The 20,017-nt window shown below is 40.0% G+C and overlaps 1 protein-coding gene across 4 annotated transcripts in view; it reads right to left on the minus strand.

The window, feature by feature from the left end:
- Window positions 1-10,382: 10,382 nt before the first annotated feature.
- ptpn4a (protein tyrosine phosphatase non-receptor type 4a) overlaps window positions 10,383-20,017 on the minus strand; it is a 254,199-nt gene continuing 244,564 nt past the window's right edge. For all 4 annotated transcript variants that reach the window (XM_072258734.1, XM_072258733.1, XM_072258732.1 and 1 more), the window contains 2 exons: window positions 18,396-18,531; window positions 10,383-14,664 (listed from right to left, as the gene is read on the minus strand). In XM_072258734.1, coding sequence (XP_072114835.1) covers window positions 14,578-14,664; window positions 18,396-18,531 — 223 coding nt within the window. In that variant the 3' untranslated portion in view covers window positions 10,383-14,577. The remainder of the gene's footprint in view (window positions 14,665-18,395; window positions 18,532-20,017) is intronic.

A 20,017-nucleotide genomic window follows, 5' to 3' on the forward strand; every position in this document is an offset into this window, starting at 1 on the left:
AAGTCAGCTCTCATCCTCCTCCTCCTCCCCAAGGAGAAAAGCCCTAGCTTGCTCAACTGTCCTAATAAGACATGTTCTCTAATCCAAGCATCATCCTGGTAAATCTCCTCTGCACTCTCTCTAAAGCTTCCACATTCTTCCTATGAGGAGGCAACCGGAACTGATGCTGATTCCTGATTGGGTTTCCTCCTTATGCTCGGGTTTCTTCCACTTGCCAGAGACATGGTGAGTTTAACAGGTACTCTAGTGACAGGAGAACACTGGGAAGAGTTGATGGGTATCTATAAGAGGTCACAGGGAAAAAGGGGGGTGGAGTTTTGAACAAGGGAAATGGGATGATGGGAATGTTCTTGGAGCCCACAAAGACACAAAAGGCCAATTGTTCTCCTACATCACAAGAAAATTAGAAATGCGAGCTGTGCCCGTTTCTGATCTCCAGCATGTTGTGGACATTCAGCTCCCAGTGTGTAGACATGAAGGTGAGGAATGTACAGATAGGCACATCACAATTAGGAAAGCAGATTAGATCGTCAGCTTGTCAAAGATGTCAATGAATACAATAACAATGTCAAACCTATCTCTAAAAATAAAACTGGTTGTTTGCCCGCTGGAACGACGTGCACAAATTTGGGAAGGTTTAGCTTTCAGTAAGGTTACATTGGAGAATTACCAAGATGATGCCAAGGATGGAGATCAACGGGCTTCAGCCTCGCTACAAGATAGAAGTGGACTATTTTTTCAGGATGAGAGGCATTGCTCGTGTGGATAGAAACGCAGAAAACCTATGGCACAATACAGGCCCTTCAGCCCACAAAGATGTGCCGAACATGTCCCTACCTTAAAAATTACTAGGGTTACCCACAGCGCTCTATTTTTCTAAGCTCCATGTACCTAACCAAAAGTCTCTTAAAAGACCCTATCATATCCGCCTCCACCACTGTTGCCGGCAGCCCATTCCACGCATTGACCACTCTGAGTAAAAAACTTACCCCTGACATCTCCTCTGTACCTACTCCCAAGCACCTTAAACCTGTGCCCTCTTGTGGCAGCCATTTCAGCCCTGGGAAAAAGACTCTGACTTTCCCCATGATCAATGCCTCTCATCATCTTATACACATCTATCCGGTCACCTCTCATCCTCCGTTGCTCCAAGGAGAAAAGGCCAAGTTCACTCAACCTTCGGCGAGGAGGCTGAGAGAAGAGACTACGCCACAGTTGGAGAGGGGAAGAAGTGGTGAGGAAAGTCAGCTAGGCTGATTCAGTGTACTGCGTGCATGATGTGGGAGGTCAGGGACACTAATGGTACCTCTGGCTCCTACAACTGTGGAAAATGTGTCCAGATTCAGCTTCTGAAGGACCGTGTTGCAGCACTGGAGAGGAAACTGGATGACCTCAGGTTCATCTGGGAAAACGAGAGTTTTCTGGACAGGACCTGCAGTGAGGTCGTTACACCGAGGATACCAGAAAAGAGAAGCGGGGTGACGATGAGCAAGGAAAGGATGCTTGAAGTACCGGAGACTGCGGGGGATGTACCTCTCGTAAACAGGTTCACCCTCTTGGAAGCTGTCGGGACAGAAGACACTGCTAGCCTGGGAGGCGGTCAGATCTGTGAGTCAAAAATTGGCTCTGAAGCAAAGCCGAGGAGACAGACGTCAGGCAGAGCTGTGGTAGTAGGGGACTCCATAGTAACAACAGGCGAGATTTAAGGATGGTGTGTTGCCTCCCTGGTGCCAGGATCCGGGACATCACAGACCGGGTGCAGGCAATCCTCAAGGGTGAAGATGAACATCCGGAAGTGGTAGTGTATGTCGGCACAAATGACGTCGGGAAGAAGAGGAAAGACATTCTACAGAGTGAATTCAGAGAACTCGGAAGAAGGCTGAAAAGCAGGACTTCCAGGGTGGTTTTCTCCAGTTTGCTTCCAGTTCCTCGTGCTGGAGAGGGTAGGAACAGGGAGATAATGGATCTGAATGTGTAGCTGAGGAACTGGTGCAGAAAGCAAGGATTTACATTCTTGGACCACTGGAGTATGCTTTGGGGTAAGGATGAATTGTACAAAAGGGACAGTTTGCACCTTAATAGGCAGGGGACCAGCGTTCTGGCAAGCAGGTTTGCCTCTGCAACACGGGTGTCTTTAAACTAAGTAGTGGGGGGTGAGGGGGGGATGAACTGGAAACATAAGGATGGAGTTAAAGGGAAAGAGAGAATAAGGAAAGTTAAGAAAGACAACAGAATTAACGGGGCAGAAAGCTCAGGAAGGGATCGGAGAGTATAGCCAAGTGCAATAGGAATGGATGTGAAAGGTGAGGGGAGTAATGGATTAAAAGTATTATATATGAATACACGAAGTATAAGAAATAAAGTGGATGAGTTTGAGGCTCAATTGGAAATTGGCAAGTATGATGTTGTGGGAATAACAGAGACATGGCTGCAAGTGGACAGGGCCTGGGAAATGAATATTCAAGGATATACATCCTATCGAAAGGACGGACTGATGGGTAGAGGGGGTGGGGTGACTCTGTTGGTGAGGAATGAAATTCAGTCCCTTGCGAGGGGGGACATAGAATCAGGAGATGTAGAGTCAGTATGGATAGAACTGAGAAATTGTAAGGGTAGAAAGACCCTAATGGGAGTTATCTACAAGCCCCCAAACAGTAGTCTGGATGTACGGTGTAAGTTGAATCAAGAGTTAAAATTGGCATGTCACAAAGGTAATGCTACAGTTGTTATGGGGGATTTCAACATGCCGGTAGACTGGAAGAATCAGGTTGGTACTGGACCCCAAGAAAGTGAGTTTGTGGAGTTCCTCCGAGATGGATTCTTAGAACAGCTTGTACTGGAGCCTACCAGAGAGAAGGCAATTCTAGATTTAGTGTTGTGCAATGAACCAGATTTGATCAGGGACCTCCAGGTAAAGGAGCCATTAGGAGGTAGTGACCATAATATGATAAGTTTTAATCTACAAATTGAGAGGGAGAAGGGAAAATCAGAAGTGTCAGCATTACAGTTGAACAAAGGGAACTATAGAGATATGAGGGAGGAGCTGGCCAAAGTTCAATGGAACAATACCCTAGCAGGGATGACAGTGGAACAACAATGGCAGGTATTTCTGGGAATAATGCAGAAGGTGCAGGATCAGTTCATTCCAAAGAGGAAGAAAGGTCCTAAGGGGAGTAAGGGGAGGCCGTGGCTGACAAGGAAAGTAAAGGACAGTATAAAGATAAGAGAAGAAGTATAACATAGCAAAGATGAATGGGAAGCCGGAGGATTGGAAAACTTTTAAAGAGCAAGAGAAGATAACTGAAAAGGTAATAGGCAGAAAAAAAGTGAGGTACGAAGGTAAACTAGCCAAGAATATAAAGGCGAATAGTAAAAGCTTCTTTAGGTATGTGAAAAAGAAAAAAAAACAGTTAAGACCAAAATTGGGCCCTTGAAGACAGAAAAGGGTGAATTTATTATGGGGAACAAGGAAATGGCAGACAAGTTGAACAGGTACTTTGGATCTGTCTTCACTAGGGAAGACACAAACAATCTCCCAGATGTAATAGTGGCCAAAGGACCTAGGGTAATGGATGAACTGAAGGAAATTTATATTAGGTAGGAAATGGTGTTGGATAGACTGTTGGGTCTGAAGGCTGATAAGTCCCTGGGACCTGATGGTCTGCATCCCAGTGTATTTAAGGAGGTGGCTTTAGAAATTGTGGACGCATTAGTAATCATTTTCCAATGTTCTATAGATTCAGGATCAGTTCCTGTGGATTGGAGGGTGGCTAATGTTGTCCCACTTTTCAGGAAAGGAGGGAGAGAGAAAACGGGGAATTATAGACTGGTTAGCCTGATGTCAGTGGTGGGAAAGATGCTGGAGTCAATTATAAAAGATGAAATTACAACACATTTGGATGGAAGTAACAGGATAGGTCCCAGTCTGCATGGATTTATGAAGGGGAAATGGTGCTTGACAGATGTTCTGGAATTTTTTGAGGATGTAACTATGAAAATGGACAAGGGAGAGCCAGTGGATGTAGTGTACCTAGACTTTCAGAAAGCCTTTGACAAAGTCCCACATAGGAGATTAGTGGACAAAATCAGGGCACATGGTATTGGGGGCAGAGTACTGACGTGGATTGAAAATTGGCTGGCTGACAGGAAACAAACAGTAGCGATTAACAGGACCCTTTCAGAATGGCAGGCGGTGACCAGTGGGGTACCGCAGGGTTCAGTGCTGGGACCGCAGCTGTTTACAATATACATTAATGATTTAGATGAAGAGATTAAAAGTAACATTAGCAAATTTGCATATGACACAAAGCTGGGTGGCAGTGTGAAATGTGAGGAGGATGTTATGAGAATGCAGGGTGATTTGGACAGGCTGGGTGAGTGGGCGGATGCAGTTTAATGTGGATAAATGTGAGGTTATCCACTTTGGTGGTAAGAATAGGAAGGCAGATTACCTAAATGGAGTCAAGTTAGGAAAAAGGGGAAGTACAATGAGATCTAGGTGTCCTTGTACATCAGGTAAGCAAGCATGCAGGTACAGCAGGCAGTGAAGAAAGCTAATGGCATGCTGGCCTTCATAACAAGGGGAATTGAGTATAGGAGCAAAGAGGTCCTTCTGCAGCTGTACAGGGCCCTGGTGAGACCACACCTGGAGTATTGTGTGCAGTTTTGATCTCCAAATTTGAGGAAGGACATTCTTGCTATTGAGGGAGTGCAGAGTAGGTTCACAAGGTTAATTCCCGGGATGGCGGGACTGTCATATGTTGAAAGATTGGAGTGACTGGGCTTGTATACACTGGAATTTAGAAGGATGAGAGGGGATCTGATTGAAACATATAAGATTATTAAGAGATTGGACACGCTGGAGGCAGGAAGCATGTTCCCACTGATGGGTGAGTCCAGAACCAGAGGCCACAGTTTAAGAATAAGGGGTAGGCCATTTAGAATGGAGTTGAGGAAAAACATTTTCACCCAGAGAGTGGTGGATATGTGGAATGCTCTGCCCCAGAAAGCAGTGGAGGCCAAATCTCTGGATGTTTTCAAGAAAGAGATAGATAGAGCTCTTAAAGATAGCGGAATCAAAGGTTATGGGGATAAGGCAGGAACTGGATACTGACTGTGGATGATCAGCCATGATCACAGTGAATAGTGCTGCTAGCTTGAAGGGCCAAATGGCCTACTCCTGCACCTACTGTCTATAATCTGTTTTCATAAGGCATGCTCCCAAATCCAGGCAACATCCTTGTAAATCTCCTCTGCACACTTTCTATGGTTTCCACATCCTTCCTGTAGTGAGGCGACCAGAACTGAGCACAGTACTCCAAGTGGAATCTGACTAGGGTCCTATACAGCTGCAACATTACCTCTTGGCTCCTAAATTCAATTCAACGATTGATGAAGGCCAATACACCATATGCCTTCTTAACCACAGAGTCAACCTGCACAGCTGCTTCGAGCATCCTATGGACTTGGGCCCCAAGATCCGTCTGATCCACCACACTGCCAAGAGTCCTACCATTAATACTATATTCTGCCATCATATTTGACCTACCAAAATGAACCACCTCACACTTATCTGCATTGAACTCCATCTGCCACTTCTCAGCCCAGTTTTGCATCCTATCAAAGTCCTGCTGTAACATCTGACAGCCCGCCACACTCTCCACAACACCCCCAACCTTTGTGTTATCAGCAAATTTACTAACCCATCACTCCACTTCCTCATCCAGGTCATTTATAAAAATCATGAAGAGCAGAGGTCCCAGAAGACCCCTGAGGCACACCACTGGTCACTGACCACCATGCAGAATATGATCTGTATACAACCACTCTTTGCCTTCCGAGGGCAAGCCAGTTCTAGATCCGCAAAGCAATGTCCCCTTGGATCCCATGCCTCCTTACTTTCTCAATAAGCCTTGCATGGGGTACCTTATCAAATGCTTTGCTGAAATCCATATACACTACATCTACCGCTCTTCCATCATCAATGTGTTTTGTCACATCTTCAAAAAATTCAAAGGGTCATCGAATTCACGACCTGCCCTTGAGAAAGCTATGCTGACTATTCCTAATCATATTATGCCTCTCCAAATGTTCATAAATCCTGCCTCTCAGGATCTTCTCCATCAACTTACCAACCACTGAAGAAAGACTCACTGGTCTATAATTTCCTGGGCTATTTCTACTCCCTTTCTTGAATAAGGGAACAACATCCGCAACCCTTCAATCCTCCGGAACCTCTCCCGTCCCCATTGATGATGCAAAGATCATCGCCAGAGGCTCAGCAATCTCCTTCCTCGCCTCCCACAGGAGCCTGGGGTACATCTCATCTGGTCCTGGCGATTTATCCAACTTTATGCTTTCCCAAAGCTCTAGCACATCCTCTTTCTTAATATCTACATGCTCAAGCTTTTCAGTCTGCTGCAAGTCATTACTACAATCACCAAGATCCTTTAATGATGCAGCTCTATAAAACTCTGGTTAGGCCACGCTGGGTGTACTGTGTCCAGTTCTGGTGGCCTCACTATAGGAAGGATGTGGAAGCATTGGAAAGGGTACAGAGGAGATTTACCAGGATGCTGCCTGGTTTAGAGAGTATGCATTATGATCAGAGATTAAGGGAGCTAGGGCTTTACTCTTTGGAGAGGAGGAGGATGAGAGGAGACATGATAAAGGTGTACAAGATAATAAGAGGAATAGATAGAGTGGAAAGCCAGCTCCTCTTCCCCAGGGCACCACTGCTCAATACAAGAGGACATGGCTTTAAGGTAAGGGGTGGGAAGTTCAAGGGGGATATTACAGGAAGGTTTTTTACTCAGACAGTGGTTGGTGTGTGGAATGCACTGCCTGAGTCGGTGGTGGAGGCAGATACACTAGTGAAGTTTAAGAGACTACTAGACAGGTATATGGAGGAATTTAAGGTGGGGGGGGGGTTATATGGGAGGCAGGGTTTGAGGGTCGGCACAACATTGTGGGCCGAAGGGCCTGTAATGGGCTGTACTATTCTATGTTCTTTTCCATAGTGAATACTGAAGTATTCATTAAGTACCTCGGCTATTTCCTCTGGTTCCTTACACACTTTCCCACGGTCACACTTGATAGGTCCTATTCTTTCACGTCTTATCCTCTTGCTCTTCACATACTTGTAGAATGTCTTGGGGTTTTCCTTAATCCTGCCTGAAAAGGCCTTCTCATGGCCCCTTCTGGCTCTCCTAATTTCATTCTTAGGCTCCTTCCTGTTAGCCTTATAATCTTCTAGGCCTCTAACATTCTCTGCCTAGCTCTCTGAACCTTTTGTAAGCTTTTCTTTTCTTCTTGACTAGATTTACTACAGCCTTTGTACATCATGGTTCCTGTACCCTACCATAACTTCCCTGTCTCATTGGAACGTACCTATGCAGAACTCCACACAAATATCCCCTGAACATTTGCCACATTTCTTCCATACCTTTCCCTGAGAACATCTGTTCTCAATTTAAGCTTCCTAGTTCCCACCTGATAGCCACATAATTCCCCTTACTCCAATTAAATGCTTTTCTAACTTGTCTGTTCCTATCTCTGTCCAATGCTATTGTAAAGGAGATAGAATTATGATCACCATCTCCAAAATGCTCTCCCACTGAGAGATCTGACACCTGACCAGGTTCATTTCCCAACACCAAATCAAGTAGTCTCTCCTCTTGTAGGCTTATCTACATATTGTGTCAAGAAACCTTCCTGAACACACTTAACAAACTCCACCCCATCTAAACCCCTTGCTCTAGGGATATGACAATCTATACTTAAGAAATTAAAATCTCTCATCACTACAACTCTGTTATAGTTAGAGGCTTTTCCCCAGGGCTGAAATGGCTAATGGCTAGCACTGAAGGGCACAGTTTTAAGGTGCTTGGAAGTAACTTCAGAGGAGATGTCAGAAGTTTTTTTTTATGCAGAGAGTGGTGAGTGCATGGAATGGGCTGCCAGTGACGGTGGTGTAGACAGATACAATAGGGTCTTTTAAGAGGCTCCTGGATGGATACATGGAGCTTAGAAAAATAGAGGGCTATGGGTAACCCTAGGTAATTTCTAGGGTAAGGACGTGTTTAGCACAGCTTTGTGGGCTGAAGGGCCTGTATTGTGCTGTTGGTTTTTCTATGTTTCTAAAATGTGTGTGGACACCAAAAGGAGGTATTCAAAATAAATCTGAACAAAGAGAATACTTTGACATAGAATAACAAAATGGTTACAGCAATAATGTTTACCTAGAAATCGGGTCATTAATCACCAAGTCATATTTTGAAAGGTTACCACAAAAGAATGGGAGAGATGAGATTTTCCTAACTCCTTCCTCCCCCCAGTACTTCATGCCCCCACTGACAGGATGAGGAACATGATACTGAAAGGGTGGTAGCAGAATATTCCACAGGAACGTTCAGAGGTGGTTGGACATGCAGTTGGAAGATTAACTTCTGGGATTCATGTAGGAAAACCTCAGTAACTGGACAAGATTCTGTAGATTTTTGTTAAATGGAACCAGAAGCGCTTTGGACAGAATGGCCCCCCAGTGCTGCAAGATCCTATTATTCTGACACAGGGCTGCATAAACTCTCAAGAATATCCAGTATACAGAACAATCCTAAAAGATGTGGTATATTCAGATTCTCTGGATTTTTAGCAACATAGGCTGTTTATGAATAGCTATCGACACAAATGCAGCAGTTGCAATGGCAACAATCATATCTTAGGGGTTTGTTCTTTGAAGTCTTACCTGATGACCAATTTAAAAACTCTCAATTTTTGGTGCATAAAATCCCTCATCGTTGAAATGAAGCAGGTTAAATTCTCCCCTCAAGAATCTTACAAGTAGCTTTACTTAACCTGACAAACTTTCTCTTCATGCACTGGAATTACAATACAGTGAACTGTATGTACTCATATACATATACAATGGATTCCAGTTAATTGGGACACATCAGGACCAGTACACTCTGGCGCAATTAAGCAGCTGTCACAATTAGCTGAAGTTTCATGGAAATACAGTCGACCTCCACTAATCTACCTGTAATCCGGTTCCTTCGATATTCCGGCACTAATTATGCTTAATGTGATCCTTCCGTAATTCAGTTTTTTCACTAATTCAGCACTCCTCAGGTCCCAATGGTGCCGGATTAGTGAAGGTCAAACTGTAATCAAAAAGGTGTTTTTTTTAAAAAAAAGACACACTGCTGTTTAACTGAGTAACAAATTATGTATTTAAATGAAATACAGAATAAATTAGAAGCCTATCAATACTACTGCAGGACAATAAAACTGAGTATTAATTCCTAATAGTTATTGACAGAGGAATTCATTCAGAGTATGCTAACGTTTTCTTTTGATTGTAAATTAACAAAATCAGTGCAGTGATCTAGTGTAGATAGTGGACTGCCTTCATACAGTGCTTTCAATGATTACATCCTCCAAATCTTCATTTTAATTATAACATTCAAGATGATGGTCAATACCTTCAAATCCTTTGTACTTCCTAACTTGAAGTAGTGAATTGTTTCATTTTCACTCACAGCCATTTCTGGCATCTCCAAGCCTGAATGCTTGAAACTGCAGTGAGCAAAAGAGTTCTGAATTGTCTTGCTGTTTATTTCTCACCCACTACCAGTGACAAAAATCACTGCTCACTCTAAGCCTAGTGTAGTGTTTAACAGCCACATGACATGCACGCAAGTGATGATAGTTAGAAAATGGTTGGCAACAGTCTCTTATCCCAATTAAGCAGCACACTGTCCCAAATAAACTAAGGGAATCCCAGTCATTTTCTCAATTTGCTTCTGTTCTTTAAGAGTGGTCCCAAATACGCAGTGGCCCTGATTAACTGAAGGCCCAAATTAACTGGAATCCACCATATTTGCAGATAGGCAAAGGAAAGCAGTTAATAACTTTCACATTTTTCAGGATATACCTCCCAAAGGAAAACCAGTATTTATTTTCTCCTCAAAGTATATTTGATTATTTAATGGAAATATTTCAAATTCACCAGAATTTCTTTAGTGAATGATAACACATTACATGAGTGCAGTGTAGTATTTTCCCTCCATCCTCTGATTAAAGTCAAAATAGAAGTGAGAACAGACACAAATATTAGCCAGGCAAAACAAAATTGCAACAACTACTGATTGCTGTTAAAACCAGGTCTTTACTGTTGTAAAGAAAATGCAAGATTAACTGTACATGCTGTAGCTGGATTATGTACAGAATTAAATCAAACCCGATTCAAATGTACAGAAAAATATTTCTTGAATCTAATGAAGTACTAACTAAAACTAAAATATTAATAAACAGAAATTTACAAAGGTTTAGTTAAATGTAAGTACAGCTGCCACTCCAAAACAAACTCACAAGTGCTACACTTTAAATTACGTAAGCACATTTTATTGTAACAGAGCAGTTAAGAGTCACAAGTAAACTATTAAGTTTGTACCTAATTGAGACAATTCTGGTCAAGTGAAATTAAATACATATGCACAAAAAATTTAGAAGAGAAAGTCATACATAGAATTTTTAATTCAGCTTCCTTCTCCCCCATTCCAACCCCCAAACCAAGTGACTGGTCACTTGTACTACGTTGGTACTGCATCAGTTAATCCTTTTCTTTATGGTTGATATTCAACAAGCAGGCAACTTGTTGGATATCAACAACAAAACGCAAACAACGTCAAATTTAGAAATGAAATGTATAAGGCCTTCTTACCGCATACGAGCTATAAAAGCTCAAGTTTTATTTCACATTTTTTCCAGTGTCAATAAAATTCAAGTGAAGGCTTAAAAAGCCAATGAAAAAAAATAGGAAAAGCATTCCTAATTAAATTTGTACAGTACCAACAGTATTTTTAGGCAGTTTAAAAGCAGCATAAAATCAAATTTGTCATAAAAATTGCAATTAAATTTTACTAAAATTAAAATTGTGTACAGTTCAAATTGCAGGATCAGGCACTGTTTTACTTTCATTTAGAGGAAAGCGCAATTAACAGTATTATGCATATTTATTATGACAGTTCTAATCTGCGTCTTCATCACAATTCGCCAGCTTGGGCATTGTTACATATTACATTTTGGAAGTTGTAAGATTAATTAGAATCAAATAAATTATGAATGGGAAATGTAAAGTCGACCGAAAGTTTTTTTTTCCTTTTAGGTACTTTGGAGTGTTTAGACTAACTTGCGGGATAACAAATCATAGCAGTAGGAATGACTCAGACTTTATGCAATCTGTCACATTTACTCAAAACATTCAGCCTGGCAGCATATTAGTCAGTACTATCATCTTTAAACTTTATAATCAGAAACACTAATGGGAGTTTTAAAATCGTTCTTAAATTAATTGAGTTCTGTCTAAATAAATTGTCCACAGTGGTAAAATAGTCATTCAGTTCAGTTCTGCCCTAGAGATCCCTCACACCACATTATTTTCTTACTGTGTTTGAATGAGCCCCAACCTGAACAAAACAAGCAATCTTAAACTTTATAGATGCTGCCTTGATCATATGTAATGCTCTTAAAAGATCCTGCTACTAAAATCAAACTATAGCTCTGCAATATGTTGTATTGTCTGAAAAATCCTTAAAAGTACACAATACCCTTGTCCCGTCAAGTGGCTTGACCTACAAATGTGATTAACAGTATTGGGAATAAAGGAAAGGAACAGGATAAAACCTTGAGTCAGATTGGTGGTGAATGCTGGCTAATGCAAGTTACTGCCAGCAAATTATGCCAAAATGACAAAGCTCTCAAACCACTTAGATTTCTTTCAGCTGTGAGAACACTAAAATTTTGATTTTTGGTGCAGTCCTGAAGTTATAAGACTACTCTTCTTTCAGTGTCAAATATTAAATCTATGTAGTACCAGAGCTAGGTGCACATCTTCATTAAAAGGAACTTTTAGAACCAAAAGCCTAATCGATAGATCTATCAATCAGTATGCATTTTTTAAACTTCACACGCAAAGCAAAAGATGGTTAGGGCCTAGCATCCACGTGTGAAATCAAATTATTTGATAATTCAGTCAGTAGTACATTGTAGTATAAAGTGCCCTCAAAGTTACTAAAGGAAATTTGTAATTTTAACTGTAAAATGATTGAAACATTAAACCTGCATAATTAGAGTCAGTAAGCAAGAGAATTCAACCTGTACAGCATGAATTGGCACTGAACTGACAGTTAATAGTATTGCTCTTATTTACATTTTAAACACTTTTTAAACCTGCAAAATTTTCAATGGAAAGTTACAAACTTTTTAATTTTTAATTTTTTTATACAAACGGTATGAAAAATATTTATCCTTAAAATCCAAGTCATTCTCTACCGCTTGCCATTCTGCATGGTTGATAGATACATTCACATTCAATTTACAGCATAACACAGAAACAAAGACCAAATTCACATGCCTCCTTTCAGGTAAATCTTAACAAAAATAACACTGCAGTTATGCATAACCAAGGAGAGCAAAGGAAATGAAAAAGGAAGGGAGGTTTCATTATTACCACTTGCACTGAAACCATTGTTCTCGCCATCCCAATTGCTTACGTGCTTCTGCTTGCAACCCCGATGAGGTGAATGGAACTGCATTGTGCTAATGGTATGAATGGCAATCAATTTTGACAGCATTATTTACAACTGCACAGTATACATGAGTACAGATGTGCAGATATTTAGTCAGGGAAAAATTAAACAGTCACTCATCCATTCTTGTTTGATGGCAAGTCTGATTTCAGTAGAATTCACACTGCTCATTAACAGTATGCCTTTGGAGCTGTCAATTTCCTCTGGATCCTGCAGTTTTAAAAATATATATTTACTTTCCTTTAAGTATTTTACATTTTACATATGCCACGAAGATTTATTTTAAATTTGTGTGTGCAAGATTTACCAGCGTAGTGGTGTGCTGAATTATTTTAAATATTAATAATTTTAATTGAATGTCTTCCTAATTATGTGCAGGTACACATACCTACTCAGTTGGTAACACAGGGCTCCAATTCATATAATTAACATTCTATGTGGATCTTTCATATTCTCCCACATACTTTGAACATTCCATTTTAATCGTTTGTCAGCATATTTGTCAAAAAGATTTGACCTGAAGCTCCAGAACCCTCTCCAAAAGAGCCATAATTAGGATGCAAGCAGTGAACCTATGTTTAGTAATACCAATAACATGAAGTTTGGGGAGCAAATGACCGCTGGAATGCTGACCAGCAAAACTGCAACATCCATCAACAGTTCATAAATTAGTTATTAATTTATCATTAAATTTACAACTCTATTGTGCTTTGTACTGTTTAGTACTTTGATTTAGTGTCTTACTATAAAAAAATTACTCTATAGCACCCTCTGCTGTGCATTTCTTTGGGTGCAAGACTAGTGCCGAAACAGAAGTAAAATCAAAATAGCACACAATAAGGCAAGCTTATTTGTAGGACCAGTAGGATAGGTGTGCACCCATTACCAAGTGCCTAGGAAAAAAAATTATTAAATAAAAAGATTCTAGGTACACACCCTTGCCTATGGTATGGTTCACTGCAGGATCAGACCTGTGGAAAATGAGCACCAAATATATGTGGTGTCCATTAAAGTCAGGTGAAATTTCAGCACCAGGGCTGGGTAGTCTTTGGAATAGATTGTCCTAGCCATTAGGTAATGTAGCTAACCAGCAACCAGCACTTGGATTCTAATATCCTGATAGGAAGTGGGTGGTTAAGGCTATGATTCTTATTATAGTTATTTACATTTGAAGTTCTAATGCTTAGTGTAATACACAGATCTGAGAAAACTATTTTGATAAATTTTAAAATAAACAGTTGATGTCCACCTTAATTCAGGAACAGTGGCACTTGAGTGCAGGAAGAGCAAGGAACAGAGGAGAATATATAGTGAGTGACTGCTCTAGGTTAAACAGCTGTACATCAAAATCTGAGAGACAATTTGGGCCAATTTGACTAATAAGTGCTCACTAAAGTTTATTTTTTGTTATATTCGATATTACAGAATGCAATATTACTGGGGATGAGAGGATTTTAAAAATTAGTCAAGGCAGCATGAAAACAATTGCTAATTAAAACAAACCGTAATTCCACTCCCGTGCACAACTCAGGTTCATGGATGCCACTGCAAAGGGTCTCGTAAGGATGGTTGTCAATTTCATGTACAGGAAATGTATGCCTTTAAAAGCGGCTATTTGAATAGTTAAACCAAGCAAGCAAGAGGACATATTCATTGGCAGGTGGGGGAAGAGTTATATAGGTAGTTCTCCCTCTTGGCACTACAGAGGAATCCAAAAGTTGACAGTCTCCCTGAACAAAACCAGAGCAGTGGACACAGCATTTCAGAACTGAGGGCAGCTGTGATCATGTTAATTGTCATCAGTATGATCACACACGCAGAAATTATTATTTCTTTTTGAACATAAAGTGCAACAGTGCTTAGGTTCTCAATGTCCATGCTCCAGTTTGCCAACCTTCCAAACCTCAAATACACGTCAGGGCAGCGTGATGTGCAAGCACATTATGACACAGTAAACCAGTTTCAACAATAAGGTCTTATCCTTAGGTTAATTATACAGTAATGACTGCAATGGTTTCACAATGCCTTCTTCGTAAACCCTCATAATAGCTTCACAAACAAACTTGTATTGGCTCTGTGGGAAGGAGACAGAGGAAAATATGTTATTTTAACTTAATTCATAATCAACATCCATTTCAGGTGATCTAGCAAAGATGTTTGCATTTTTGTGTTACATGTCAGAGCTCTTAATCAGTAAACTGTACCATAGGGTTTCCCCATCCAGACAAGGAATTCTCCCAATATCTTGTCTCCTGATCCAGGTACAAGTAAGTGATGACATCCCCAATGGGGCTGTTCTCCAGATGTCTGCTACTACAGGTCTCCCTTCAATACTTGCCACTACTTCTCCCACAGTCTGCGTTAAAAAAAAATCATTGACCACCTTTCAGATTTTGAGGAGCCACCACTATTTCCAGCTGAACACTGAATACTGGATTCTTAACTCTATACCCTGTAGCAAACTCTTTTCTTGTTATCATTATCATTTCCTTCTCCAAGCATGGCCTCAAAATGAATCTGGATGTTTGCAACATCTGGACAAAGGGAATTTTTTTTAACCATCGCCCTAAGCCTTAAAGTTCTCCTCTGTAACAGGGTCCTGCAAATGAAAAAATTTTTTCCACCAATCTGGCCACCACTGTAACTTCAGCTTTGTATGTCCTATGCTCTAGAAACAAATCTGTCTCTCGAGCTCCTCCTCCTACTTCAAAATCCTAAAAGCCTACATCTTTGATTAAATATTTGTCATAAATTTCCTTTTTGTAGCCTTTCCTTCTGAAGATATCTCAGATATTTTTCCTAATATTAATGATACAAATATACAACTGCTACATTCTGATATTCTCAGTATTATCTATTTATTATTATTACTATTTATATTTGCATGATTTGTCTTCTTTTGCACATAGGTTGTTTGTCAGTCTTTGTGCACAGTTCTTCATTGATTCTGTTGCAGTTTTTTGTTCTACTGTGAGTAAATGAATCTCAGGGTAGTATATGGTGACACATACGTACTTTGAACTTTGATATTATCACATTACCTATGAAGCCTTGCCCTTCAGAGGACACTCGTGTCAGAGGGCAGGCAGTATGTTACTTTATTAATAGAAGTATTGCTGCTTTTATTTTTGGCTATTAAAAAGGGAATCAATTTCTTGTAACGTAGAGTGAGAACTCTGAAAAGGACTACAATGAATTATCACAATAAAAGCTGAAACTGAATTAAAATGTGCACATAGCAGGCATTAGATGGCAGCCTCACCATATTAATATTTAACACGCATGACGGAGTGGGTTAGGATGTTGTTTAACATAATACTTTGCACTTCACCATTTAACAAAAATGTTCAACTAAAATGGGATGCAAGAAACAATAGTAAAGCAGGCACATCAAGAACAACAAATGGTACAAGAATACAATTGCTAAATTTAATAGATTTATCTATATTTTATTCTATATAAAATTGATTTGCATGGCAAAATTTTGAAGTTCAATATTAATTTGATTAAGTGGGTGAAATAATGAAAGCATATTTCATAAAGGACTTTTTTAACAGTTAGAGTCAGTACATCAACAAATCATCCCATAGATTCCTAAATGAAGGAGTCACATTAAACAACCATAAATTTAGATGTAATTATTCAATTTGCCAGCATAAGCTTGTTGGGCGAGAGTCAGCATGGATGATTTGGGGTGAGGGGCCTGGTTTCGAGCTGTATGACTCTGCAATCCTGTTATCCAATTAGTCACCATCAATCAATATTAATCACTATTGTCCCAATTAATAGCATCATATGACATTCTTACAGCTCAGGGCATCCAAGTTAAGAGGTCAATCCTGTATCCTCTGTAAACAGCTTGTACAATCTACCCATGGAATGTGTGGGTTGTCTCTGGGTGCTCTAGTTTCCTCCCTCAGTCCAAAGATTACTAGTTAGTGGGTTAAATGGTCATTGTAAATTGTCCTGTGATTAGGCTAGGGTTTGACTGGGGGAACATTGGGGATTGCTAGGTCGTGTGGGTGTGGCTCAAAGGCCCAGAAGAGCCAATTCTGCACTAAATAAATAAACTATAGCAAAAGAGATTGCAGAGGAAAGCTGCAAGACTTTAGTTAGAGGGATAGATTGAATAGGCCGAGCTTGCTTTTCCTGAAGCAGAGGTTGAGGGGTAAACGACAGAAGTACACAAGATTTTGAGAGGCACAGGATAAATAGTCAAAATTGTTTTCGCATGAAAGGGGTCTCAAAAATAGAGGACATAGGTTTAGGTGAGGTGATGGAGTTTTAAAGCAAATCTGACAAGTAATTTTTTCCAGAAACAGTATTTGGATCACACTGCCAGAAGTGGTGGTGGAATCAGGCAGAAGCACTATGCTTAAACAGACAAGAAATAGGCAAGACAAGGGAGCTTATAGTCATAATGTAGGGGAAAGAGAATTGGGTTGAAGGTCAAACATGTTAGTATGGATGTGTGGGTCAAAAAGCCTGTTTTTGGTGCAGTTCAACTCTGCTCCTGAACAAATGATTTAACTTTATATCCCAGCAATTATGCTTAGTCACACGGTCCACTTTTACATCATGTTTTCAGGCATTTTGTTTTAACTGTACATTTAGCAGTAAACAGTAGAACTATCAAGAGGATTCTGGAAGCACAGAAAATTCTGGCTTCCACTACCAAGAGAAAATATTTCTTCTTCAGCCTAACTGTGACTGGCTTCATGACTATGGACTCACTTTCGTGAACTTCAGATCTGCATGCTATTTGCTTACTTTTATTGTTTGTACAACTTGTGTTTTTTTCCTGCACATTGGGTGTTTGACAGTCTTTTTTTTAAAATGGGTTCCATTAGGTTTCTTTGTTTTGTGGGTGCCTGTAGGGAGATGAATCTCAGGTGGTATATAGTATACATAATTTGATAATATATGTATTTCGAACTTAATGAGACTTTTTTTTCAAAACTTCAACATGCAAGTGACAACCAACCTTTAATGCTCCAGAGCACCTCCTAGTGGAGAATTCAGTAACACATTTAGGAAAACGATTCAAGTCAATACAAATTTCAAATATTTAACAGCCTAGTTACACTTATGTTTACAAAAACAGGGAATGACCCGTATTCTTCCAGGAAAAAGAGAAATAATGGAAATTATATTACATTTACGGATGAGAGGGTTATTTCAATCATGATCTGAATAGTTATTTGAAAGGAAACAAAATAGTTCAAGTTACCAGGAAAGCTACAAACATGCATTAGAAGTCTGACTGCTTAAATTTCCAAGTAGAAAACTACAAAATATATAATATACTAAAAAAAACACATCATAAATGACATACGCAAACAACAGGAATTCTGCAGATGCTGGAAATTCAAGCAACACACATCAAAGTTGCTGGTGAACGCAGCAGGCCAGGCAGCATCTGTAGGAAGAGGTGCAGTCGACGTTTCAGGCCGAGACCGACAGGGTCTCGGGTCTCGGCCTGAAACGTCGACTGCACCTCTTCCTACAGATGCTGCCTGGCCTGCTGCGTTCACCAGCAACTTTGATGTGTGTTGTTTCATAAATGATATAACTGGGATGACCAAACAGCTAATGATAGTTGTAAACACAAGATAGGATAAGAAACCCTGTTGTGTAATATTGTGTTCTAGAATTGATGATCATCTGAATACAAGGTAAAGTAGTCATTTTGACAGTCTACCAAATCAAAGAAAATTTAAAAATCACCTGATCCTATTTACTGATTTTAATGTATCAATGGAGACAAAGATGATGGAGAGTGAAAAGTCAGTCATCAGTACTCACTGGTGTTTGAATCATCATGGCTCTCTGGTCGCGCATTGTTCTAACAATGTCCAGTGGATACACTGGCTGATTGCACTCAATTAGACACATTGCTGTTTCCATGGTAATAAGAACTCCAGTCCGACCAATACCAGCACTGCAAAATAAACCGTAAAGTATATCACAACACACACAAAATGCTGGAAGAACTCAAGCAGGTCAGGCAGTATCTATGGAAATGAATAAACAGTTGGCGGTTCAGGCCGAGACCCTCCTTCAGGTCTATACAAATTGCACTGGAATCAACATCCCGATTAAAGGAACTCTTCATGATAATACCATGGCACAAACACAATGAAATAAACCCGAGCAGTTTACAAATTTTGAGATATTAACATACACATAATTCAAATAAATGCTCACATTAAGCAACATGCTGACACTTCAAGGAAACCCACCACAAACACTCTTATTTAGTTAAACAATACTACGCCCTAAAATCCCACCAATTTAGGCCTAAATCTGGCAATTTGCTCTTTTTTCTTGTGCACTGGGTGTTTCATGTTTTCTTGAATGGGTTCCATAGTGTTTCTCTGTTTCGTGACTGCCTGTGGGAGGACAAATCTCAGAGTTGTATTCTGTACACACACTTAGATAATCAATGTACTTTGAACTTAAGAATCTTTGAAGCACACAGTTCAATAGATCTGAGAGCAATACTCTGACACTTCTTCTAACAGCCCATTATCACTAGAACTTCACCAATAAGGATTGGCAGGTCACAGTACAGTGATAATACAGTTCAGGCCCATCTCTGTTAGGACTTGAATTTCACACATGAAGATGTCCCAGAGAACGTCCGTGAATTGTTTAGGTTGAAAGTTTCTTAATATTTTGCAGGGATCTTTGCTTGGCTTGCAGGCAATTTTTCCCCAACAAAGTTCCTGGGAATAATATTTTAAATAATCTCTGGACTCTTACGTTCTGGTACTTTCTTAAAAAATGAATAATCCTTTACTGAAAAGAAAACCATCTATGTTCTTAACTAGACTCATTTCTGTTCACCCTTAACATAAGAAATTCTGCAGATGCTGGAAATCCAGAACAACACATACAAAATGCTGGAGGAACTCAGCAGGTCAGGCAGCATCTTTGGAAAGAAATAAAGTCAACATTTCAGGACAAAGACCCTTCATCAAGACTGAAACTTCGGCTGTTTATTCCTTTCCAGTGATGCTGCCTGATCTGCTGAGTTCCTCCTGCATTTAGTGTGGGTTCTCCTCTTTTCTTCTTCATTCCAGAATACATCAACAGCCAATAAAGCAATCAGAGCAGGAAAAACTGTATTCATTTCTTCCTTCCCACATAAACTCTGTGAGAATGCACTTTATTCCAAATTTTTTGGGTAATCATTTATGAATTGAGTATGAATTTCTGTGACTCGAGCTGTTGTAATGCAGGCATGACCTATCGCTACTTCTCTATAACTATTATTCCTGCAGAAGATTTGGGTACTTTATCAACCACATTTTATATTAAAAATATTCAGAAAAAATTTTGGAAATACTCAGGTCAGGCGACCTCTATGGGAAGAGAAATGGGAGTTAATCTTTCAGACTTAAAACCCTTTGTCAGAAGTGAAC

Source organism: Mobula birostris, chromosome 5 (assembly GCF_030028105.1).
Source record: "Mobula birostris isolate sMobBir1 chromosome 5, sMobBir1.hap1, whole genome shotgun sequence".
Classification (NCBI taxonomy): Eukaryota; Metazoa; Chordata; class Chondrichthyes; order Myliobatiformes; family Myliobatidae; genus Mobula; species Mobula birostris.